The 26,051-nt window shown below is 38.2% G+C and overlaps 1 protein-coding gene across 1 annotated transcript in view; it reads right to left on the minus strand.

Annotated features, from left to right (window-relative positions):
- Positions 1-869: 869 nt before the first annotated feature.
- Positions 870-26,051, minus strand: part of LOC139718967 (NXPE family member 3-like) — a 31,785-nt gene continuing 6,603 nt past the window's right edge. The window contains exons 2-5 of the mRNA XM_071630412.1: positions 9,622-10,110; positions 8,561-8,727; positions 5,625-5,686; positions 870-1,844 (exon numbers count right to left, since the gene is read on the minus strand). Of these exons, the coding sequence (XP_071486513.1) occupies positions 1,048-1,844; positions 5,625-5,686; positions 8,561-8,727; positions 9,622-10,110 (1,515 nt within the window). The 3' untranslated portion in view covers positions 870-1,047. The remainder of the gene's footprint in view (positions 1,845-5,624; positions 5,687-8,560; positions 8,728-9,621; positions 10,111-26,051) is intronic.

A 26,051-nucleotide genomic window follows, 5' to 3' on the forward strand; every position in this document is an offset into this window, starting at 1 on the left:
CAATGTTGGCCTACTTGGGCCGCTGAATTCACATCAATGACCTCCTGATCACCGGACTGGCGTCTTTATGTCCGTTTGACCACCGAGCTTCCGCCCGACAGCCAGTGCTGGTTCTCTATGTAAATCATTTAGCATACAGCGGGTATACTGCGTATCCTATACAAATTAATGAAATTCTTGCGTCCAGATTTTTTTTTTGATTCTGTTGCAAATCTTACTTACTGACAAATTTGCCTACATCGTCATAAAGTATCGAAGTAATGACTGCTTGAAAGAAGTAGCCATGATTTTTAAAAATGGGTAAGAGTACGAGTATGTATTCCATTTTTTCTTGTCTACGTTACCAAAGCACCGATTAAAGATAATATAAAGTTTTGGTACCTCAAAAGTTTCCCTGAATTTCCTTGTCTTAGATTGTATTTCAGGTTAAAGTACCTTTCATATAATAACTAACACTGTGAGAATTACTCGCCCCAGAGTGCTCTCATGTCTTAGTAATCATGCAATAATTGTTTCGTACCAGAGCAGAGCGGGCTCTGAAAAAATTTGAACGAGCCGTTAGTTTGACTCGACGCTGTACCGCGAGAATCAATATACACGTATTGTACGAAACCATTATTGCATGATTACTAAGACATGAGAGCACTTTGGGGCGAGTAAGTCTCACGGTGTTAGTTATATGAAAGGTACTTTAACCTGAAACACAAACTAAGGCAAGGAAACTCAGGGAAACTTTTGAGGTACCGAAACTTTATATTATCTTTAATTCGATGCTTCAAGTTCAAGTCCAAGTTGATTTATATCATTTCAACAAATAATTAGGAATACAATGAAATGTTGGTATATGCAGATAATGTCACAAAACCGTTACAACAATGCATTGAACATAATGACATGTCATAAAGACAAGGGAAAATTATCATTATTATGCTTATTTATGTCGTTGTAGGGCGGTGTGTCAATCAGTTGCAATAAACAACTCGAACCAAGAATCAATTTCAATAGATTATAAAGTACTTTTTTTCGTAAAACATCAATGGTCATGGGCTACGTTGGGCACACATACGATAAAAGCATATTCACAACATTGCGTGTGACTTCTTTTACAGGGTGAATTTGATCTTTATGTAACTGAGCCGCAGTCATATCCCACGTGTCTATGAACCCAACATTTGGATAATCCGCAAACGTCTCTCGAACAATTCTGTCCATTGTGTTGATATACCATTCACTGTTGGACAAAATGTGGGACAATTTGCTAAACTCCCTTGTGTTTGCACTCTTCAGTAAGAAAAGAACGTTTGGGTGACGCTGATGTAGCCTCTCTACACTCTTTCGAATCACTCGCATTCTTTCCCTAAAGAAGTCAAAAGAGTGTACGGAAAAGTGACTGGTGACTGACAGCATGAAAACGTCTGGAACAAAGTTTAGGTGATCCAACACAGTTGCCACATGCTCAGAAGTACACTTCTTGGGGCCGCCGTTAGTGCCACGAGTAGGTAAACCATGAAACTTGAAGTATACGCTGGCATTCAGATCTCTTCTCGTCATGTGCGTTATGCAGTTCGGAACCTTATCCGTTTCTCCCTTCAATGCGGACGTGAGATACTCGATCAGGATGCGACTTGTTGAGTCTCCAATCAGCAAAACGCTCTTGTTACGGAGACAATTCTCTGCCTCCTTTTGCGTGAAATCGCAATTTCGGCACCTGTTTGAAAACCATTTGTCCCTGTAGTAATATCCTGCACTGGAGTTTTCAAACTTTCTGACTCCAGCGGGTACGCACTTTGGAAGACCGTTCCAGGCCTGTTGCCATGGCAACCTTCCGTGCTTGTCTGGTTTAACTGCATGGTTTGTTGCATGAAAGATATAGAAAGAGAGGGATCATGTCAAACAACAACATCAGCAATGACAATGATCGATGATGACAACTCAAAATGGTCTAAGTCATATAGAAGGGGTAGAACATTCTGACAAGTTGGTTTTTTTTTTCTCTTTGATTTGCAGTTTGTTACGGTGAATATGGTATTCACTTCATTATGAATGATTTTCGATGAAATTTATTTGAGTCATAAACTGGTGACTATGTTGAACTTCTCGACTTCACTGGTGTGATAAAAACGAACAGTTTATAGCAAACGTGTCTTGTGTCGTTACTAGAAATTGAAGTATTCTTTCAAGTGCAACACTTCTGTCTTTAGTAGCATCGCCATAGAGCTATGTGTATATGTATAGGACACACTTTATCACCAACGCAATTAGATAGTTTTGCCCTTAACATTTCTCGAATACTCTGCACAAGTTTCATAAAAATCTCGACATTTCCCAGTCAGTATTTCTTCAGACCGGTTTTAGATTTGCATTGTATGTACGTCTACTAAAATTTTCCATCATTAATTCATGCTTGAAGATCAAATCTTTTTTTTTCCTTCATGTCTTTATTGCCCATAAATAAAGGCGTTCAACATAACGTTGATTAAATAATTTTACTACGAATAAGTAGTAACGTCAGAACCTGAGGTGCAATGAACTGTTGGCAAGAGTTAAATATTTCTATTAAACTGAAACACGTCTGTCTCCAAACTTATGATTTGGGCACCTTGTTACGGCACATTTTGGTAAATTGCACATTTTTGTAACTGCACATTTTGGTAAATTTAACAAAATGTGCAGGACATTGACGGCACATTTTGGTAACTTTTTGCTCCTCCACAATCATCACAAAAACAAATTGTAAGTGCAGTTGGTTTTTGTCCCCACCGAATGAGTTCGGCAGCCTGAAGGTCGTGTCACACCTCTCCGGGCAAGTTACGCGGGCTTGTTGCAAGTAAGGTTTTTCCAACACGCAGGAAAATTATCTCGCCCGTAGTTCCCCGGAGCTGCGCACGCAAGTCCGATTTAGCCGCAGCCAAGTTTTGAGCAGCACCTCGCAAGCAACTCCCACGTAGGTACTTCGCAGTCCCCGTATGCGGTCAGCGCGGCCAAGATAATAACATTCTGTTATTTCTGTTGGACTTCTGCCATTCCTTCAGATGAATTTCTGAGTTGTCAGCCCCCACGAGCCTGGCACGCAGGTCACACAGAATACCCGCAAGAAGAACATAAGTAGCAAGCATCCAGCAAGTAAGATACATGCACAACTCGCCCAAATCCTGGAAATGCTGTGGTATGCTGGAAAATCCTTACACGCAACAAGCCCGCGTAGCTAGCCCGGAAAGGTGTGACAAGGCCTTTACATGGTTACGGGTAAAAAGGATTTGCGTGCGCACCTCCGGGTGACTACGGGTGAGATACGTGCTAGGTACTGTTACGTGCAGGTCATTTGCGGGGACCTCCGGGTAGCAAAAATTATTCTTCGCAAGTCGCACGCAAGGCTTGCCAGGAAAGACAGGCCGTGTCACACCTTTCCGTGCAAGCTACGCGGGCTTGTTGCGAGTAGGGATTTTTCAGCACGCAGGAAAATTTTCTGCGGGCGGACAAGAATGTTTACGAGTTTTGCACTTGTGTCTTATTTGCTAAACGCGCGCTACTTACCTTCTACTTGCGTTTTTTTTCCGTTTGACCGGCGTGGGAACTTTGAAACTGATCCGTTTTCTGTGACGAGTACTTACGGGTACTTGGAAGTACATGCGTTGGAGTTGTCTGCAAGGTGCTGCCGGTAAGGGTCTCCTACTGGTGTTCTGCGTGTACCCCTGCAACTCACTCGGAACATATTTTGAACATGCTCAAGGCCTTGTCATACCGTATCAGGGGAAGTTTGACTTGCGGGGAAGCAAATTTGCCACCCGGAGCTCTCCGCAGTTGGTCCGCACCTGACAGTACCTAGCGCGTATCTCGCCTGTATTTGCCCGGAGGTGCGCACGTAAGTCCGATTTACCCGTAGCTAAGTTTACAGCATGACCACATCTTTTCCGGGTGGGTCATAGGAATTGCCCGCAGAGGTACACGCAGAACGCCAGTAGGAGGCCCTTAAATAGCGGCAGCACCTCGCAGGCAACTCCCACGCATGTATTTCGCTATCCCCGTATGAGGCCAAATTAATGACATTCTGTGGTACTTCTGCCATTCCTTCAGAGGAATTCCTTCACTGAGTTGTCAGCCCCACGCACCTGGCACGCAGGTCACACAGCATACCCGCACGAAAAGCAATTGCAATATCTTGCTTGAGCCTTCAACTCGGGTGAGCTAAATAAGTGTCTTGCCTGTCTTTACTGCAGGACCATATCACCTTAACTCCTTGACGGTATTATAAATCTCAAGCCCATCCATGGGTTTTTAGTTTAGTTACCAAAATGTGCAGATTGTCCAAAATGTGCAGGCAAATCCACGTTTAACTGTACATTTTGGTAACAGTTGATCCCGTCAGGTATAGGTGCACTATCGGCACATTTTGGTAAATTACCAAAATGTGCAGTTACCAAAATGTGCCGTGACACACCTCTTGGTATCTTATTGAATGAAACATGTCATGTCTAAAACATACATAACATCTTATTGTCGAAATGCAGTACACGGGGTGTGTCACAGTTCTCAACTACAATGGTAAACGGATGATAAGGTTAGTTTTATTTCATGAGCAGGCTGATGAAAAATAATCTTTTAACAACGTTTAGCAACGTTTAGAGTTATGTATTGGCATCAACGGTCATCATGTTGTTGGTCAACATGAACGAATGATTTCCTCTTGAATTATGAGGGGAATTCGAATGTTTGAATGACTGTGCAATGACTTTGGTTTAATGATTTTAAATTCGTTTTTGAGCACTTAAGAGCACTTTAAATTTCGTTTATGAGCAAACGATTTTCACAAATGGGCATTCAATTTTTTTATGCTTGTATAGTGTAAAAAAACAACAAGAAGTGCGGCTAATCATTAAATCTGACATTCACTTTTTTAACTTAAATTTCATCATCATGATCAGCATAACACATCGAGACTCTTTTTTTCCTAAACAAGTTATGTAAACTTAAAAACAAATAAAATCTTCATTTCGTCATGTCATCAAATGGCTTTCTTCGATATCTGACGATCATATTGTGCTTGTAATCTCCACTAAACGTCTTTATTTTAATAACGATGGTTTTACTGCTTTGCGATCTTTATTTTACATACACTGTACCTGACATCATCGCGTGTGGGCTACATGTAGACGTTTTAAAAAGTATTATTTGATATTGTACAGGTTAAATGTGAATGCTCCTTTCATGGTCATGAAATTTTTGTCCATATACTCTTAAAGAGAGGCGACAGGTGGGGACAAAGTTGAATAACCACAGCGAAAATGTATGCGCATTCAATGAATTCGAACGCGCAAATGTGAAATCGGCTTCCAAATTATTCAATTTGAACGAGGGAAACATTTATTTTGAATTAAGATTTTTCAATGTCTGAGTAAAATTGACGAAAATGAATGCTTCTAGTTCATTTAACAAGACAATGAAACTGGCCGACAAACATACATTAGTACATAAATATACGTGTGGTATTGTAGGTTATTGGGCTAGAGTTTCCTTGTTTGAATCAAGATCAATGATGAATCAATTTGGAATAAATTGCGATGGTCAAAATCTTTCCTTAATGCCTTTCAGGGGTGATCATGAGGATCCAGTGTAAATGAATTTACCGCTTTTCTGGAGGGTTGATATGGTGAATTTACAAAATCGACACGGTAGAAGAGCCTTGTGTCTGCAAAATACAAGAAAGAACAGTCTGTATAAGTGTATGGACACACACATACACACACAAACAAACACACACAAACACTCCATCTCTCTCTCTCTCTCTCTCTATCTCAAATCCACACGTGCACACAAAGTAAAACATATACGCACACGTTATTTCATATTGTACTTTTCAAGAGAGGATAATTTAAAAGCCGCGGAGAAATTTAATTTTATGAATTTCTAACCATAGACCTATGTCAAGGATGACTTCATCAAATTCATACGCCACATCAGCTAATAATTTTCACTCATCATTATTCTAGAAAATGTATAAATTTTGTCGCCCATCACAATACAGCACGTTTCTTTTGGGCGTTCCGTATTTTGGATATAAACAAAAATGTTTCAAGTCTGACTGACTCGATGTAATCCGACAGACCAAGAGCAGCTAGACTTACGTAATGATTTCACCTTTTTTGAAGAAAAAAAAGCACCACTACTAAATCTCACCTTGGAGAGAAAAGTCACGCGGGAGCAAATTATCAACTCAAGAATTAAATCTGGCTGACCGTTATTTTGAAGTTATGCACCTAGGAAAAAACATTATATTTTACACTTTTATAGCAGAAAAACTGCATTAGCATTTTTAGTCAGGTTTGTTTTCTTTTCTTTTTACATGATCAAAAGCAATTGTAAGGTAATGATGTCATCTGCTCTGTCATTTGTATATTCATATCGACTCTTGAGTACTGTTTGGTAAAATTTGACGAAGCTTCACACTCTAAAAGCTCCCTCTTTTGTGTCCTTTCAAGAAAATTGTCACTGTTGCGCTTCCACACACATTTCCTCCATTTTTTCATACTACCTTTAATTGGCTGGCATGAGTTTTAGTTGACATGACACTTCATAATTTCCTATTATTTTGTGAGATAAGGAAAAACCATTATGTAGCCAAAAAGAAAGGGTTCTAATAAAAAATGGGACCCACAGTTTATAAGGATCACTTTGTTTTATTTTGCTTTTCGATGTCTCACCCATATCAAAACCAATTTTTGTCAAATAAACTTTCTTGAATTTCTTAATAGCCAATCAAATTTTAATTTCCCATAAACCTGGTTGGTGAATAAAGAGGGAAACGTTATACATGAGTCATTTTTTTCTCTTCCAAGGCACAAAAGTAAAAATTGCAAAAGTAAACAAGTTGACAAACGTGCAGAAGTGCTCTTGCATAGATAACAATGAGAACAAAAGACAAATTTAACACAATATGAAAACGAATTAATCAGAAAAAAAAAAAACATGATCTCTATAATAATTTCTTTGTACTCCCAAGGTTGAGACAGGCTAAAAATAATGGAAGAAAATGAAGAATTTTTTGTCAAATTAGAATTCAAATGACAATAGAGACGAAGCCATATCAACAAAAATAATATATTTTGAAATGTTATTTCAATGTAGGGAATTGAAAATGATATTGGGGTCTGGAATTTGTTTCATGAATTCTTAAATTCCTTAATCAAAAAACTGAAAATATAATTGTGCCCAATTTATCAGCTTTGCCGCTTACTCTTTATGTCATTTGAAGCTAGAGTCGACAGAGAGTTCCTATTTTCATGCTTACGTTTCCCAATTTGTATTTAGACGTGCGTGTCTCTGATTGTGTTAAATTGGTCTTTGATGATTATTGCTATCTTGAAGCGCAGTTGCAAATGCACAAGATGTAAATTTCTGTCATTTTTACTTTTGTGCTTTGGAGGCCAAAAACCTATGTGTTCACTTTATGCGTAAGTTTTCTGTTTGTATTTACCTACTTCGATTATAGCCAATTAAATTCCTTTTAATATGTAATAATACACAGATTTTTATCAAAATCTTCTTTTATGAGAAATAAACTTGAAAAAGTGTTTCTTTTTTGTTTTCCCATTTTTTTGCTGGATGTGTATTGCTGTCACATACGTTTTCTGCTTTGATTTCTTTGAATCTGTATCGATAACAAAACGTGTTATTGGAAAAAGAAAATTATTTGAATTGAGGTTAAATTGAAAGGGTCCTTGTCACTGCAGTGGTGATAATAAATCCGGGAGGGCAGTGCAGGACCCTCATGATATAATAATGACTTCATAATCATAATTATAGAGAATCTCTTTATTTCTTTCTAACCTCAAACAAAATCAAAGTGGGAAAATTAAGGAGGGAAATCAGAATTTTCTGTCAACTCAAACTTCAAATGACATAGGGAGTAAGAGCACAAAAAATGATTAGGTGAACAGAACTGTACATCTTTAATTCATTCATTCAATTTAGTAGTTTTAAGAATTCATGAGACAAATTCAAGAACCAAATATAATTTGCAATTTTCCTATTGTGAGAAATCAATTAAAAATCCTGCCAATTTTGTTAATATTGCTTCTTCTCTCATTTCATTTGAATTTGGAATTGACAGAAAATATTTCATTTTCTTCCTTTATTTTGGCCTTTACTGATCTTTTGAGCTTAAAAGATATAGAGATCATGATCATATATATATTTTCGCCACCGAATTCGCGTTTTTTGTTGTGTTAAATTTGTCTTTTGTTCTTATTGTTACACGGAAAGAGCATTTACGCATGAATGACAACTTGTTCACTTTTGCAATTTTACTTTTTTGCCTTGGAAGAGAAAAACAAAGGTGTTCACTATATAATGCGTTAAAATTTCCCTTTTTATTAACTTATCAAGTTGACAGCCAATTAAATTGCCTTCCATTTGGTATTTAGCCAAAAATTCTGTGAGAAATATAGACTTGTAAAAGTGTTTACTTTCTTTCTTTTCTGAGTGTTATACTATATATATATTGAATGCATGTACATGTTTATTCATGTCCATGTTCATCTATGTCCACCTGTAATATACATACTCCTTGAAGAATTCGGCTTCACCATCCGACAGATAATTCGTCTGCTCATTGTACATATTGTCGTTGTCAGACTTGTGCCAGTACCATTCTTTACAGGAGAGATTTTTTGGTCGCTGGCAAAACCAAGGGATCCCGTATTCTCTGTCTGTGAAGTCGCACTCATTATCCTTTCAAGAATAAAAAGATAGGGAAAACATTATATATAAGAGGTGCACTGATGTAGAGGTTTTAGTAGTCTTCCGTAAGTGCAATGGATATGTGAAGGACCACATTCTTCTTTATGGGGGGGGGGGGTGGGGGAGGGGCTTTGAGCGTTATGATTACGAGTTAAAATTCAGCACATGAGTCAAATGTTTGGAATTTGTTCGTGAAGCATAAATACATAATTGGGGACGCATGCATTAATATCATATGATACAAATGTATATAATATATATAATATACACGTATCACAGTAATCACTTCAAAAAAAATCTCAAAGAAGGAAACCATTGACACAATGAAGTTAAGGTTGAGTGAGATTACAGGGCATAGTATTACTACAGGTATGCCTTTTTATTTAGCTCAACTATTCATGACATCGGACAATTCGAAAGAGTAGGACTTCTTGAGCTAGGTCCTCAAGACAGCGTGTATAATGATTTCCTTAACAGATCTCAGTATATGGGTGTAGGGAATGTGTACTTTTCATGATGTTCAAAGAGTTGGATTTGTGAACGTCTTGCTTGTCACGGTATTTAGCTATTGTGAAAGCGTTCTCATCTGAGCGTACATTACGTGGAATCACCCATTTTTTTTTCGAGAATTCATAACTTCTCACTGAATTCAAACATTCAGTATTTCACTGGATCATTCCGCAATAGCTGAATCCATCTGCACTTATAACCCCTTTGATGACCTTTCTTGATCGTTAAATGTTACAGTCGAGGACTCGAAAGATGAGAGTAGAGATAACCTCTGGGAGCGCAGTGCTTACAATAGGGAGATTATATCCTTGACAGAAGATGATACAGTCCTATATGTAATCATCATTTACCACCATCATTTATCAAGTATTTTACCAATGACGAGACGTGGTTGACGTTGCATTTCGTGGTCTCACGCACGGTTCCACGCTTAAAAACGCCGAGGTAAGATGCTCTGGACGGGTGTTCTCTTTGAAGCCTGTCCAGAATGGACACAGCACCAGCTCCATGGACGAGCATGACTGAGACCGATGCTGATCCTGGCCAACGCAGTACAAACTCCGCCAAGTACGTGCCGTTGTTGAAGTCCACAATCTCACCCTCAGAGCGAGAGGCGGCCATCAGGTCAGTTGACACCAGCTTGGCCCGGAAGTAGTCCCCGCCCGAATGGCGAACTCGGCCCGACGTGTCTCGGGCGGTTATGCGAACTTGGATTCTGTCGTTGAGGTTGAAAGCTTTCTTGTTCGGGAGAATTTCGTAGGATGAGAGAGTACTAGACGTCATGACAAAACCTGAGGCCATTATTGAGCCGTTCTTCGAAGCCGATGTTGTACCGTTGTGTCTTGAATCCATTATCACTTGTTTCTGTCGAAGAGAGACAAAATATTAGGTGGTGATCATAACTAACAGGAATTATTTGCCCTCCCAACCCCAAACCCCTCTCTCTTTCCCCTGTTCGTTAGTTTTCATTTGTTACAAACACAAGTAAGAATTATATAAATTTTAGGGCCTACTACCTGCTATACACGATACATTGTTCCCGCAACATCCGGCAATGCAGACACCATAGCGTCACCAAATACAATAATCATATCATGACCGTATATCTCACAGGTTGTTCTATGTTGTTGCTTTTTGCTTTAGAAACACCTTTCACACTCGACGCCATTAGTATCTACAGATGTAACGGGGGTGGGGATCACTCTAAAAATGAGGTGAAGTCCACGCAATGTCCATCAGCTGTCCAAATTTACTTTGAAAAGAGAGACTATATAGATAAATAAGCAGAACTGTGTGAATCGAGCCGAATAATTTATAGCATAATATACTAGCTTTCATGTAATAACATCATTCCATACTGTGCGTGTGTGTGGGTGTGTATGCGTGTCACACCATCGTATACAAAATTAGTTGAGTCGATGATGCCATCGCCTAATCATTTCTCTTTGCATAATTTGCACACTTATTCTCTCTTTACCTACAAATTACGGCCATTCATTTCATGAACATCCCATTGGGGTCAACATCAGCAGCGGTAATTATTTTTTTTTTTCTGAAAAGCAAATAATCATCCAACACTTATACTTCATTTTGTTGTCTACTGTATGTCCAAATGAAACAAAATCATTGCATAATAACAATGCTGATTTGTACAAGAAGGCAAAATGATACGAAACAAACAAAAATGCCAACAATGTTATATATAACATAACACTCCTTCTCTTGTAACATAAACACATAATTATGCAAATACACATATTATACAAATCGTTTGATCTTTTGATTGTGATCAATGTGATGTATATAGAATGACGTATATGTCATACAGAATACTTATGTAGCTGCTTAATTATCATGTACTAGTAATCGTTAGTATGGAATTACGTGATTTCTAGTAATCGTTAGTATGGAATGACGTGACTTAAGCACGAAGGACAGACTCCTCGATTAAATAAAAATAGTGACGGTAGATGTGCAACTCTACAAGAGAGAGTTGAAAAGGTGGTTTAGGAACACTTCATCTATAAAGTATTACGGTACAAACACGATGAAACTTCATTATCCCCCCCCCAAAAAAAAAAATACATCTTTTACATGATTAATTTGAATTTCACTTTCTCAATCATGTGTTAACACTCGTATAAGGTCCGATTTTGTTTTGTTTTGTTTTTTTGTTTTTTTTTTGTCTGATTCTACTCAGATTAGCAAGGCCAATCATGGTCTGGTATTGAATGATCGCGATTGGTTATGATTGTGTGTGTGTGTGTGTGTGTGTGTGTGTGTGTGTGTGTGTGTGTGTTACGGCAAAGCAACAGGCTCTTTCCGCTTTGACTGAGAGAAATGCATAGCTGCCTCCCCCCAACAGATTATGTATACAAAATACAGGCATGATAGCTTTTGAGCATCTGATGATACCACACGTGAAGTCCAATTCAATTCAATCTTGTAGCATGCATCAAAAATGCATTGAAGGAAAACACCACCAGTTTGTGAATACACTGCCTTATGTTTCGAAAAATACAAACATTACAATACAACTCCAATACAATACCGAATTGATGACATCACAGTCTTTTGTTAAGGCTTGGGTTGGAACAAAGAGATTACAACCAGGTGCGCGCATGAACACTCGGGCCCATTCAGGTTGGTTAGACCCAGTTTCCAGGGCGATGAATGGCTTTGAGTAACACTTTGGTACTCGTTGTCTGTGTCGTCAGACACGTCAGACACAGTCCTTTGGAATAGAGCTATTTGCTTGTAGATCATCGATTCATTGCTTTATCGCTTCCTTCATGTAAAAGCAAAACCAATCCAAGTCAAAGTCAAAGCAAGTTTTTGTGTTAAGAGAAACGGAGGAACACACTGAACACCTTTACTTCTTTCTCTTTTTACTTTACTATTATCTAGTTTTTGCTATATAGCTGACCAATTGTCTTTAGACGTTCTACACGATCTAATGCCTTTCTAAAGAGTGTTAAAAGCAATGCTGGCTTTGTCGTCAGTTCAGAGATCCACTTTGCGCGTGAGCAGAAATAGGTTAATCATTTTGTTATAACAGGCATGCTAGATTTTAAAGTCACTGAGATAAGCAGATATGGTATAATGATTCTTCATGTGTATTTATAGTAATATATGGTGCTGCAAGCGTATCCATATGAGAGGAAGCCTGGCATTATCAATATTAATAGAAATCGCCTATAGGCCCTACATACAACCAATGCAAAAATAATCACAATAATAATAACACATATGCTTCTTAACCCTTTCTGTCTCGATGAGTGAAACATGCACAAATTTTGCACACAAACCTATGGACTGATAATCAATGTGGCACACGAAGGGTTAACAACTGACGGACCATTCTGCATGGTCATCCCGGGGGGGGGGGGGGAGGGGCATTTCATGAAGCATTTTGTCAGACAAAGTTGTCAGACAAATTTGATCTCAGCCAATCAGATGCAAGGATTTCAGTAGCTTGTAACAGTTTGTCAGAAAAATATCCGACCAAAATGCTTCATGAAATGCCCCACTGGTCTACCCAAGTTAATTTTGTTGTTGTTGTTTTTGTTATTGTTGTTGTTATTGGGATATAACTAATGAATTCCATAAATTGTTATGTCGGGCAAGCTTAGGGATTATGTCGCTTTGAAAACGAGTAAAGAGCCCAACCAATATTGAGGGGGGCAAATGAAACATCATCTTATAAAACGATAATGTGCGCGCGAGCTAACTTCGGACTGACTTACCATAAAGCCACTCCACTGTAGACTAATCAGCAGAGAAGTACATACCAGGGCACACTATTTCTAAGTTCATATTCTTCGTAAAGCAGCAAATTTGGCAAGTCACCGTGTATTTGGCTCCGAGGAAGAAATATTCATTATATGCACTATGAGCATATACCCCGGTCCAATCTGTCACCTGTACTGTCCCACCCTGGCAAAAGGAAGCAATTGACAAAAGTGATATTAATTTCTTGTAAATGAACAAAACAATTGTGATGTCGGTCGCAACGACATCAAGGCAAAAGTATCATCTAAACTTAGATATACCTCGACACCTGTACTGTCTCTTCCAAATGCATGATAAACAATGATAATGGTGGTGATGATGATGATGATAATGAAAACAACACCACCAACAGCACCAATAATAATAATAATGATAATAATAATAACAATAATAATAATAATAATAACAATAACAATGATAATAATAATAATAATAATGGAAATATACTAATAGCAATAATAATGATAATAATAACAGTAATAATGATAGTAATAATGATATAATAATAATAGTAATAATTATGATTCGACCAATTTTTACTCCGTATTTTTCCAGCAAAAAACAATATGTCGGATTTGAGTGATTTTTCTGATCCGTATTACCCCCCCCCCCCCCCCCTCTTTGTAAGAGTATAGGGCAGTAAGTGTTTAGGCCAACACAGTGAGTTAAACTGACTTTATATACATATGATAGTAGGCCTACATATGCACACAGAGTACACATTTCTCCACGGAACCTGAGTGACATTTATTATCTTTTTAGATCTAGCCTATACATATACAACAGAGTTAAGGGCGCCGGAAGCAGGGGAGGGGGGGGGGGCGTGCCCCCCCCCCCCCGCAATATAATAATTATTATTTTTTTTTTTGGGGGGGGGAGCAAAACGAGTTTTTGCCTCCACCCCCTCCCCCGTGCCTTTGTAACAAATTAATCAATTATTTAATTATTTGAATTATTTGGGCCCCCCCCCCCCCCAATATAATTTTTTTTTTTTTGGGGGGGGGGGGGGGCAAAACGAGTTTTTGCCTCCACCCCCCCCCCCCCCCCCGTGCCTCTGTAACAAATAATTAATCAATTATTTAAAGGGATGGTACAGTATTAATTGGTGGAGATGAGAATTGCGCTTTTATCTTTCTTTTTTTTGAGATACCAAGAAAACACTTATGATATAGTACAGAACATACCATTTTAAGAGGAACTCAAAGCTTATTTGATGAAAATCGGGTTTGGAATGACAGAAACATCCAAAAACAAAGTAAAACAAAGCGATCGTTATAAAGTGTGGGTCCCACACTTTATTAGAATCGCTCTTTTTTGGGTATCTCAGCCATTTCAAAACCAATTTTCATCAAATAAACGTTGAATTCCTCATATAATTACATGCTCTTTCATATTTCATGAGAGGTTTCTCATTATCTCATCAAAAATGTTTGAAACCTTAAATTAAGTGTCAACCAAACTGTACGGTCCCTTTAAAGACCAAAACGAACAGTAAAGGCACTTTTTTTCTTGTCTAAAAGTTGTCAATTTCATAACTGAAAATGCGAAATTTTCGCGAAGATTATAATACACGCTATTAACATACATTATCTATACACTAATATTTACTTATGAGTAAACTTAGTGTAAGATGGTAGCCTCGCGTCCTCGAGTGTGCCCCCTGAAACATACCTTTAGAAAGCCTTACATTTTCCCTTTCTTCTAGGCTTTTTAGCAATATCAGAATCATTTGTATTGCTCGAACAATGCAACCACGTTTAAACTTTTAATGAATACATTACAGACGAATGGCAAAGTGAAAGTGACTCTCTCCTCTGCCCGTACTTACAGTAAAATGAAAATTTTTATAAGTTATGATAATAGTCCTTCGCAGTGATTTTTTTTTTACTATGTTAAATTGCCTAGAAATTTGAATTAAAATGTTCTGAAAACGCGACTTTTATACTCGGTTTTTACAAAAAGTCCATACCGTGATACCCTCAAACACAAATGCCAACAATGTTATATATAACATAACACTCCTTCTCTTGTAACATAAACACATAATTATGCAAATACACATATTATACAAATCGTTTGATCTTTTGATTGTGATCAATGTGATGTATATAGAATGACGTATATGTCATACAGAATACTTATGTAGCTGCTTAATTATCATGTACTAGTAATCGTTAGTATGGAATTACGTGATTTCTAGTAATCGTTAGTATGGAATGACGTGACTTAAGCACGAAGGACAGACTCCTCGATTAAATAAAAATATTGACGGTAGATGTGCAACTCTACAAGAGAGAGTTGAAAAGGTGGTTTAGGAACACTTCATCTATAAAGTATTACGGTACAAACACGATGAAACTTCATTACCCCCCCCCCAAAAAAAAAAAAAATACATCTTTTACATGATTAATTTGAATTTCACTTTCTCAATCATGTGTTAACACTCGTATAAGGTCCGATTTTGAGTTTTTTTGTTTTTTTTGTTTTTTTTTGTCTGATTCTACTCAGATTAGCAAGGCCAATCATGGTCTGGTATTGAATGATCGCGATTGGTTATGATTGTGTGTGTGTGTGTGTGTGTGTGTGTGTGTGTGTGTGTGTGTGTTACGGCAAAGCAACAGGCTCTTTCCGCTTTGACTGAGAGAAATGCATAGCTGCCTCCCCCCAACAGATTATGTATACAAAATACAGGCATGATAGCTTTTGAGCATCTGATGATACCACACGTGAAGTCCAATTCAATTCAATCTTGTAGCATGCATAAAAATGCATTGAAGGAAAACACCACCAGTTTGTGAATACACTGCCTTATGTTTCGAAAAATATGAACATTACAATACAACTCCAATACAATACCGAATTGATGACATCACAGTCTTTTGTTAAGGCTTGGGTTGGAACAAAGAGATCACAACCAGGTGCGCGCATGAACACTCGGGCCCATTCAGGTTGGTTAGACCCAGTTTCCATGGCGATGAATGGCTTTGAGTAACACTTTGGTACTCGTTGTCTGTGTCGTCAGACACGTCAGACACAGTCCTTTGGAATAGAGCTATTTGCTTGTAGATCATCGATTCATTGCTTTATCGCTTCCTTCATGTAAAAGCAAAACCAATCCAAGTCAAAGTCAAAGCAAGTTTTTGTGTTAAGAGAAACGGAGGAACACACTGAACACCTTTACTTCTTTCTCTTTTTACTTTACTATTATCTAGTTTTTGCTACATAGCTGACCAATTGTCTTTAGACGTTCTACACGATCTAATGCCTTTCTAAAGAGTGTTAAAAGCAATGCTGGCTTTGTCGTCAGTTCAGAGTTCCACTTTGCGCGTGAGCAGAAATAGGTTAATCATTTAGTTATAACAGGCATGCTAGATTTTAAAGTCACTGAGATAAGCAGCTATATATGGTATAATGATTCTTCATGTGTATTTATAGTAATATATGGTGCTGCAAGCGTATCCATATGAGAGGAAGCCTGGCATTATCAATATTAATAGAAATCGCCTATAGGCCCTACATACAACCAATGCAAAAATAATCACAATAATAATAACACATATGCTTCTTAACCCTTTCTGTCTCGATGAGTGAAACATGCACAAATTTTGCACACAAACCTATGGACTGATAATCAATGTGGCACACGAAGGGTTAACAACTGACGGACCATTCTGCATGGTCATCCCGGGGGGGGGGGGGGGGGGAAGGGGCATTTCATGAAGCATTTTGTCAGACAGAGTTGTCGGACAAATTTGATCTCAGCCAATCAGATGCAAGGATTTCAGTAGCTTGTAACAGTTTGTCAGAAAAATATCCGACCAAAATGCTTCATGAAATGCCCCACTGGTCTACCCAAGTTAATTTTGTTGTTGTTGTTTTTGTTATTGTTGTTGTTGTTATTGGGATATAACTAATGAATTCCATAACTTGTTATGTCGGGCAAGCTTAGGGATTATGTCGCTTTGAAAACGAGTGAAGAGCCCAACCAATATTGAGGGGGGCAAATGAAACATCATCTTATAAAACGATAATGTGCGCGCGAGCTAACTTCGGACTGACTTACCATAAAGCCACTCCACTGTAGACTAATCAGCAGAGAAGAACATACCAGGGCACACTATTTCTAAGTTCATATTCTTCGTAAAGCAGCAAATTTGGCAAGTCACCGTGTAGTTAGCTCTGAGGAAGAAATATTCATTATATGCACTATGAGCATATACCCCGGTCCAATCTGTCACCTGTACTGTCCCACCCTGGCAAAAGGAAGCAATTGACAAAAGTGATATTAATTTCTTGTAAATGAACAAAACAATTGTGATGTCGGTCGCAATGACATCGAAGCAAAAGTATCATCTAAACTTAAATAGATATACCTCGACACCTGTACTGTCTCTTCCAAATGCATGATAAACAATGATAATGGTGGTGATGATGATGATGATAATGAAAACAACACCACCAACAGCACCAATAATAATGATAATGATAATAATAATAATAATAATAATCATAATAATAATAATTATAATAATAACAATGGTAATATACTAATAGCAATAGTAATGATGATAATAATAACAGTAATAATGATAGTAATAATAATATTATAATAATAGTAATCATTATGATTCGACCAATTTTTACTCCATATTTTTCCAGCAAAAACAATATGTCAGATTTGAGTGATTTTTCTGACCCGTACCCCCCCCCCTTTGTAAGAGTACAGGGCAGTAAGTGTATAGGCCTACACAGTGAGTGTATAATATTATTATTTTTTTTTGGGGGGGGGAGGGGCAAAACGAGTTTTTGCCTCCACCCCCCCCCCCCGTGCCCCTGTGACAAATAATTAATCAATTATTTAAAGGAATGTTACAGTATTAATTGGTGGAGATGAGAATTGAGCTTTTAACTTTTTGTGAGATACCAAGAAAACACTTATGATATAGTACAGAACATACCATTTTAAGAGGAATTCAAAGTTTATTTGACGAAAATCGAGTTTGGAATGACAGAAACATCCAAAAACAAAGTAAAACAAAGCGATCTTTATAAAGTGTGGGTCCCACACTTTATTAGAATCGCTCTTTTTTTTTGGGTATCTCAGCCATTTCAAAACCAATTTTCATCAAATAAACGTTGAATTCCTCATAGAATTATACATGCTCTTTCATATTTCATAAGAGGTTTCTCATTATCTCACCAAAAATGTTAGAAACCTTAAATGAAGTGTCAACCAAAACTGTACGGTCCCTTTAAAGACCAAAATAAACAGTAAAAGTACTTTTTTTTCTTGTCTAAAAGTTGTCAATTTCATAACTGAAAATGCGAAATTTTCGCGAAGATCATAATACACGCTATTAACATATATATACATTACCTATACACTAATATTTACTTATGAGTAAATTTAGTGTAAGATGGTAGCCTCGCGTCCTCGAGTGTGCCCCCTGAAACATACCTTTAGTAAGCCTTACATTTTCCCTTTCTTCTAGGCTTTTTAGCAATATAAGAATCATTTTTATTGCTCGAACAATGCAACCACGTTTAAACTTTTAATGAATACATTACAGACGAATGGCAAAGTGAAAGTGACTCTCTCCTCTGCCCGTACTTACAGTAAAATGAAAAGTTTTCATAAGTTATGATAATAGCCCTTCGCAGTGATTTTTTTTTCTATGTTAAATTGCCTAGAAATTTGAATTAAAATGTTCTGAAAACGCGACTTTTATACTCGGTTTTTACAAAAAGTCCATACCGTGATACCCTCCCACACCCTCCTCCGCTCGGTCGCTTCGCTCCCTCACCGAGGATCTCACACGGTCACATAATCATGTACCCCCGTATGTTATAATCGTAGTCCTTTAAGCTATGTTTTTTTTTCGTCATGTTTAATTCCCTAGAAATTTGCTTTTAAATGCTCTACAAACGCGACTTTTGTACTCTATTTTTACAAAAAGTCCCTATCGTGAGAGGGGATATCCCCCCTCCCACACCCTCGCCCCGCTCGGTCGCTTCGTTCCCTCGCCGAGGATCTCACACTGTCATACAAATGTGACCGTGCACCTCAAAACGAACATAAAGTCGCACACACTGATTTTGCGAGAGGACTGAAAATAAGTGAAATGGGTCAACCTAGCCGAATTTGACTTTTTCATATTTTCTGAAAGAGCAGGTCTTCTTTTACATTATGCTAAAATTTGGTATCATAAAACGGGCAGAAAAGTGTGTTTTTTAAGCAGTTTATCTCGAACATTTTTGGTAGAATAGTGTGATTAGGTGTGTCTTTAGAATCCCTTTTTCATTTCTGAAAAACCTTGTCCACTTTCTTCACTTTGAACTCTAATAACTTTTGAAAGGATAATGCTACTGCTTTGAAAGTTGGCATTAATTATGGACAGAATGTGTTAATGAGGCATGCTTAATTTAAGTTTAATCTGATAATTCCTTCATTGTTGTTACTCTGGTGGTTTACTTCCTGTTTTTTGTCCCATTCATCGCACAGCCAGCACGGTTTGGTAAAGATTAAGCGCTTGAATAGACACTGTACTTCAGAGCCTCTTTTCTCAGTTCACACTTTTCCTGAGTTTGTGCTTTCTTTCCAATATTTAGATAGGTTAGGAGAGTCCATTTGATTTGAGTTATACATCATTTTAAAGCTTAAAGTCTGCTTTTTCAAAATATGGTCTTAACTAAAAATTCATGTCTGGCGACTTTTTGTTTGTTTTGAGGTGCAGGGTCACAAATGTACTCCCGTATGTTATAATCATAGTCCTTCGCACTAATTTTTCCCCACTAAGTTTGATTTCCTAGAAATTTGCTTTTAAATGCTCTATAAACACGACTTTTGTACTCTGTTTTTTTACAAAAAGTCCCTACCGTGGGAGGGGGTCACCCTGCCCCCGCTCGGTCGCTTCGCTCCCTTGCCGAGTATCTCACACCGTCACATAGATGTACTCCCGTATATGTCATAATCATACTCCTTCGCACTAATTTTTTCCACTATGTTTAATTTCCCAGAAATTTGATGAAAATTGGTTTTGAAAATGGCTGAGATATCCAAAACAGAGCGATTCTAATAAAGTGCGGGACCCATCTTTTATCATGATCGCTTTGTTTTACTTTGTTTTTTCCAAACCGATTTTCATCACATAAACTTTGAATTCCTCTTAGAATGGTATGCCCTGTGCTATTTCATAAGTGTTCTCTTGGTACAATGTATCTCGCAAAAAGTTAAAAGCCCAATTCTCCACCAATACTGTACCATCCCTTTGATAATGCAAATCAAGAGTATAGACATACATATACAGAAAGCATTACATAGGATTCATGTGGTTCAATGTAGAACATCAGGCCTTAAAATGCAGATCACAGGCTGAGACATTAACCATGTCATAGAATTGAAAACATGAGATGAAAATAGAGGTACTTGGAATTCAATAGACCACTTCGGCAATGTAGCCAGTTGCATGCATGTTTTGTTTATAAAAATTAACAAACGCTGCCCATAACAATCAAGAAAAAAAAAGAGAAAGGCATGACCTGTCTTTCGTCAAACTAGTGAATTCCCGATTAAAAAGAACAGTTAGAAATGAAAAGGCTGAATCACATGGTGGGTTATTAGGGTGTTAGGAAAAGAAACACCCTTGAAATATCATGCCACCTATTATAAAGAGAAAGCGGAATAACTGCTTAAAAACCATACAAAGAGTTGCATACTTTGGATGGAATTGTTGATGATGTGACAGTTTAAAATTGTTAACAAAGAATACCCCTGGTTAAAAAAAACCAACAACAACAACAAAACATGGGGGAGGGGGCTTGACCCCATGGGCTTGACCTATCAAAGGTATATATTAAAACAAAAAAAATCAAAAAAAAACCGAGAGTAAAAAAAAATCTGATGGTGACACAAGGTTACATAATGACACCTTCAAAAAGAACCTCAAGATAAACTGACGGATATGTAATTATGAACAGATGTCTTCAACCGCTTAGAAAGGGGGTTGAACACATGTCATTACGTATATAAAGTAAATAATCAGACAATGCTTTAGAAGTGACATGCCGTCCGAAGTCAATGCTTAACAATGCAAATCAAGAGTAGACATTACATCAACAGAAAACCTTACCTTAGGATTCTTGTGGTTCAATAAAACATTGGGTCTTAAAATGCAGATCACGGTCATCGACCGTGTCTTAGAATTGAAAATAAGGAGAAAATAGGGGTACGTGTAATTCAGATCACTTCGGCGATGTAGATTCATGCATGTTCAGTTCACAGAATTTCACAAGAGTTGCCCGTAGCAACAACAACAACAATGAATTCCCGATTTAAGAACCGAAAGAAATAAAACAGCTGAATTACATGGTGACACATGGTTTCATAATGACACCTTCAAAAAGAACATCAAGATAAATAATTAACGGATACATGATTATGAACAGGTGCCATTGACCCGCCCTTCCACCGCTTTGAAAGTGAGGGGTATAGCGTCCGGAAGGACGTTTAACACATTACGTAAACAAATAAACAGACAATGTTTTAGAGGTGACATGCCGTATGTATAGTCAAAGCTTAAATATGCATATCAGGAGAAGACATTGCAAGTACAGAAAGCCTTGCCTAGGATTATTGTGGTTTAATAAAACATTAGGTGTTAAAATACCATGTGAATGCTTAAATTATTTTAGTCACGTATCAAGCAGAATCAAGAAGAATACCACTGCTGGGAAACAAGAAAAAACAAACAAGCAAACCATAGTGTATAAACCACAGTGTGTTCACAACATTATTGTCGACCAGCGTGACCAGCAGGATGTGAAAACGCTCGAATTTAACAGTGTGAAGATGATTTCACACTGTGGCGTGGTTTTCACAGAGTGTTCACATGAAGTTCTGTTTCACACTGTAAATTAGTGATTCAAAATATGTTCACAATGCACTGGCCGATTGGAGGGGGGGGGGGGGGGCACGCCGGGCGTGCCCCGTGTATTTTTATTTGTTATCAAAACAAATGAAATAAAAAGAAAAAAACGAGGGATGCGTGCGCCTCCACTCGTAAAGGCACCCCCATTTACGTAAATCCTGTATCCGGCCCTGCAATGTTAAAACGCTCTAAAAGGGAACACTTTACCGCTTCTACAAAAAATGGAAACATCTGCATGTAACGTACCATTCGGTCTTCATTAGTTTTTATAAACTACAGGTAAGACGCAATTGTACGTTAGTTATTTTTATGACCCCCCCCCCCCCCAAAAAAAGGAGGCAATCAGAATACCCCTTCTATAAAGAACGCAGCACCCTACAGTGTGTTCACGGTGTGTTCATTATTATGTTGATCAGCATGACCATAAGGATGTGAAAACGCTCGAATTTAACAGTGTGAAGTCGATAATTTCACACTGTGAGGTGGTTTTCACAGAGTGTTCACAAAATGTTCGGTTGCACACTGTAAATTGATGATTCACAATTATGTTCACAAATTCCTTCACAATGTTAAATCGCTGGAATTTAACAATGTGAACATATTTCACACTGCGTTTCGCATTGTTTTACACACTGTGAGACAATGTAATATTTCCAGCAGGAATGTTTACACTCTGCGTATTCAGCGAATAGTGACCTGTCATTTGAGCACGTAAACTCACTGACATCAGTATTGATAATATACATAAATTCCATAACTATAATATACAATACCTTAATACCGTATTAATCATGTACTAACAGGGCTCGACACTAACATTTTTTCTCTAATCTTTGACTTTGATATTCTGTTTGCCCGAATAAAAGGAAATTATATAAAATCTAATTTTGAATTTCAACTGCCCGATCTGGTCACCAAAACATAATCTTTTTGGAAATTCGGTAGCCCGACATTAACCTTTAGTAGATCCTGGCCGCGGGTGACCGCTAATGTGTCTGGAGCCTTCACACATGCATCGAAAACTTGCTGAAGCAGTTCTTTCAAATCTTCTTCAATTATAATACTGTACAAAAATTTACACGTACCCTACACTTTACACTCAAGAAATTTCGATTCATTAAAAAAAAAAACACTTAATAATCACACAGGTCAGTCGGGAATTACAGACCAGATGCATGGAATGCCGTACCTGCGACTCCCTATTTTCCTATAGCATAAAGAAGTACATTTTTACGCAATTTATTCGGTAACATAAAAAAGCAACCCTCTTGCTTAGATTTGGATGGTCTCATCCCTTATCCTATATTGACATTGATGATTATACGATGAATGTATGATATGTTACGTGGCCCCAGCACAAGCATCTAATGCACAGCTGCAATACACACACAGCACTACCCTATAAAAATTATCTCTCTCCCTAACCCCGGCGCGGGGCGCTGTAACCAGTAACAGCGCCCCGACGATTTGTATGCAATTTAGTGAAGTAATCAAGTTTATAAAATGGGTTCAAGAATGTAGCCAATAGGAAGCGCTGAAATGAGTCACGTGTGCGTTGGTTATTTTCGTCCCATTGCACTGCGTGTTAAATCCTATTGCCGATCGTCTGTGCGCGCGGCGGCTCCTTTAAATTGCATGCATACGCGCTGTCAGTCCTGTAAACAACTTCTAGTTCGGGCTGCCGGCCGGCCGGCCTTTCTTGTGCATAACATGTGTGGCGTACGTATACTCTTATACGTACAGTACTTATGTGCGGGATTTCCGAGTGCGACGTGCGTAAATGTTTGGGACGAACATCTTCGGACATCTTGACCCACAAAGGTAAGAGAAAAATGCTGTTAGTTTTCGACCCATTTTATAAAATAAATGATGCACAGGATTATTTCGTGCTATCCTGTGCATCATTTGTATAGCACTGCTATGCTTGCAATTCAGTAAACAACTCATCGTTCAAAACGACACTTGGATTCGCAACGAAAAGCCACATGTTGTAATACCATATTGTTGAATATTATAGGCAACCATTACCTCCGAAAACAAGATTAATCGTCATCATCATTAGGCGTTTTCACATCAGCCCGATGTTTCGAAATAGCGCGCTATTTTCTGACTTGGGAAATTAACCCGATCACGAAATAGCGCGCTATTTGATAATGTGAACTCAAATTAGTGCGCTAATTGTATTGCTCTGATCGAGCAAATTTCTCAAGTCCAACTCGGGAAGTTTCTGAAATAACGGGATAATTGGCGAACTAGCGTGCTATTTGATAATGTGAAATCGCCTCAAGAAATTAGCGCGATGCATCCTATCATGCCTAGCGTGTGTGACCCGAAAGCGCGCGCTCTACTGGTATACCCGACACTGTTTGCGCATGCTCAGCTGTCGAATTACGGCTCGAAAAAAAAATTCGGGCTAATTCTCTTTGGGCTGATGTGAATAGAAAATGAAATAGCGCGCTAATTGGCGATTGCGAAAAATATCTCGAGCTTGGATTTTTAACGGGCTGGTGTGAAAACGCCATTTGAGACCATCTCCGCGAGATGCGAATCGCCATTTTGAACATATCACGTAAATAAAATGATCTGCGCATGCGCAAATGAATATTCATTTCAGTTCACAGCTCGCCGTCAGTTCACAGCTCGCCGTCCTGTTTTTTTTTCCACACGCATACATTGTGTATTGTAATATGTGCTACGTTTTATCCATACCTATCGACAGCAAGGCTGTTAGCGCATGCGCTGTGGAAGTTTTACTATGATACGAAGTGTGGAAGGACTAAAACCTCGGATAAAATCTTTCACTGGGCTCTTAAAACAGATCGTATTGTAAATCGATTTCCGCGCCTCTGATTGTAAGTATCTTATCTAACAGTATGGCTACAAATTTCAATGTCAAACCCTGTATTTTGGTCTCTGGTCACCAAAATGCTAGGCCATATCGGGTGGTACATCAATAGCAATAGGGCTGCAATGCGACCCCGACTCGGCACGGGTTGGGGACGCTGGTGCGGCTTTACTCTCTCCCATGCACGACATATCTCTATTGCAAAAAAAAAAAAAAAAAAAAAAAAAATCTGCCTTTTGTTAGAGGCATGCAAACCTGAGCTAAATTTCCTGTGAGGTGTCTGTCCATTCAAACCATTGTAATGCTCACGGTCTCCTGCCTCCGTTGTAGAATCAGCGTTGCCTTGTAATGATTTATGCAATTATGTTAGGCAATCGTTCATCCCTAAGTTAGGGTGGGATTTCACGGAGCACGCGAACGATTTGCGAAGGACGCGAATGGCAAAATCCAGCATTCGTATTTTAGTCTGCAAAAGTTCGCCAAACGAACGTGAGGGTTCGGAAGCGTCGTCAGTTGTTCGCGAATGTCGTTTTTACTTCGGCGAGAATTTCAAAAAAGTTTGAAATTTTTTGCGAACCTTTTCCGCACACTTGGTCGTGATTTGCTCGTGAATTGTTCTCGAAAGTGTCTTTAAAGCCTCGTCATATGCGCAAGACCTTCGCAAGACACGCGCGATGTTCACAAAATGTTGGTGAAACCCCAAACAGACTCCGAAACTTTGGAGAATGCCTCGCGTATGTTATGCGAAATCTGCAAAGTTTTTCCGATTATTTTACGACGTAATCGCAAACTGTTGGCGTACCTTTTGAGACATTCTCGCGAACGTTTAGCGCACGTTTGGGGGATGTATGACTTATACGTTTTCTACAGATAAAGATCGTAGCATACATCTAAACATCAAAAAATTATTAACAGCTATAGTAACAAAAGAAATTAAAGACTAGCAAAGAGAAAGAAACGTTTGATATACAAAAAAAAATCGCAGAATACACTTAAAATTAATCTTAAGTATGTAAAATTTCATTTGAACTATAGAGATTATGTGTCGGAGGAACTGAAAAGAAAAATCAGATGCTCGTTTTTAGTGGAGATAGGTATTAGGAAAAAGAATGTAGGCAAGCACACGATAGATAAATGAGAGAAAAAGAAAGGAGAAATAGAGGAAATAGGCCATGGGGTGAGCTGGTTTTTTCGCTTGTTTCGTTCCGACAACTGCGGCACTAAAATTTCTCCACAGCTAC

This window comes from Diadema antillarum, unplaced genomic scaffold, assembly GCF_040938485.1.
Source record: "Diadema antillarum isolate AM-2024a unplaced genomic scaffold, OU_Dant_1.0 scf00000103, whole genome shotgun sequence".
NCBI classification, from domain to species: Eukaryota; Metazoa; Echinodermata; class Echinoidea; order Diadematoida; family Diadematidae; genus Diadema; species Diadema antillarum.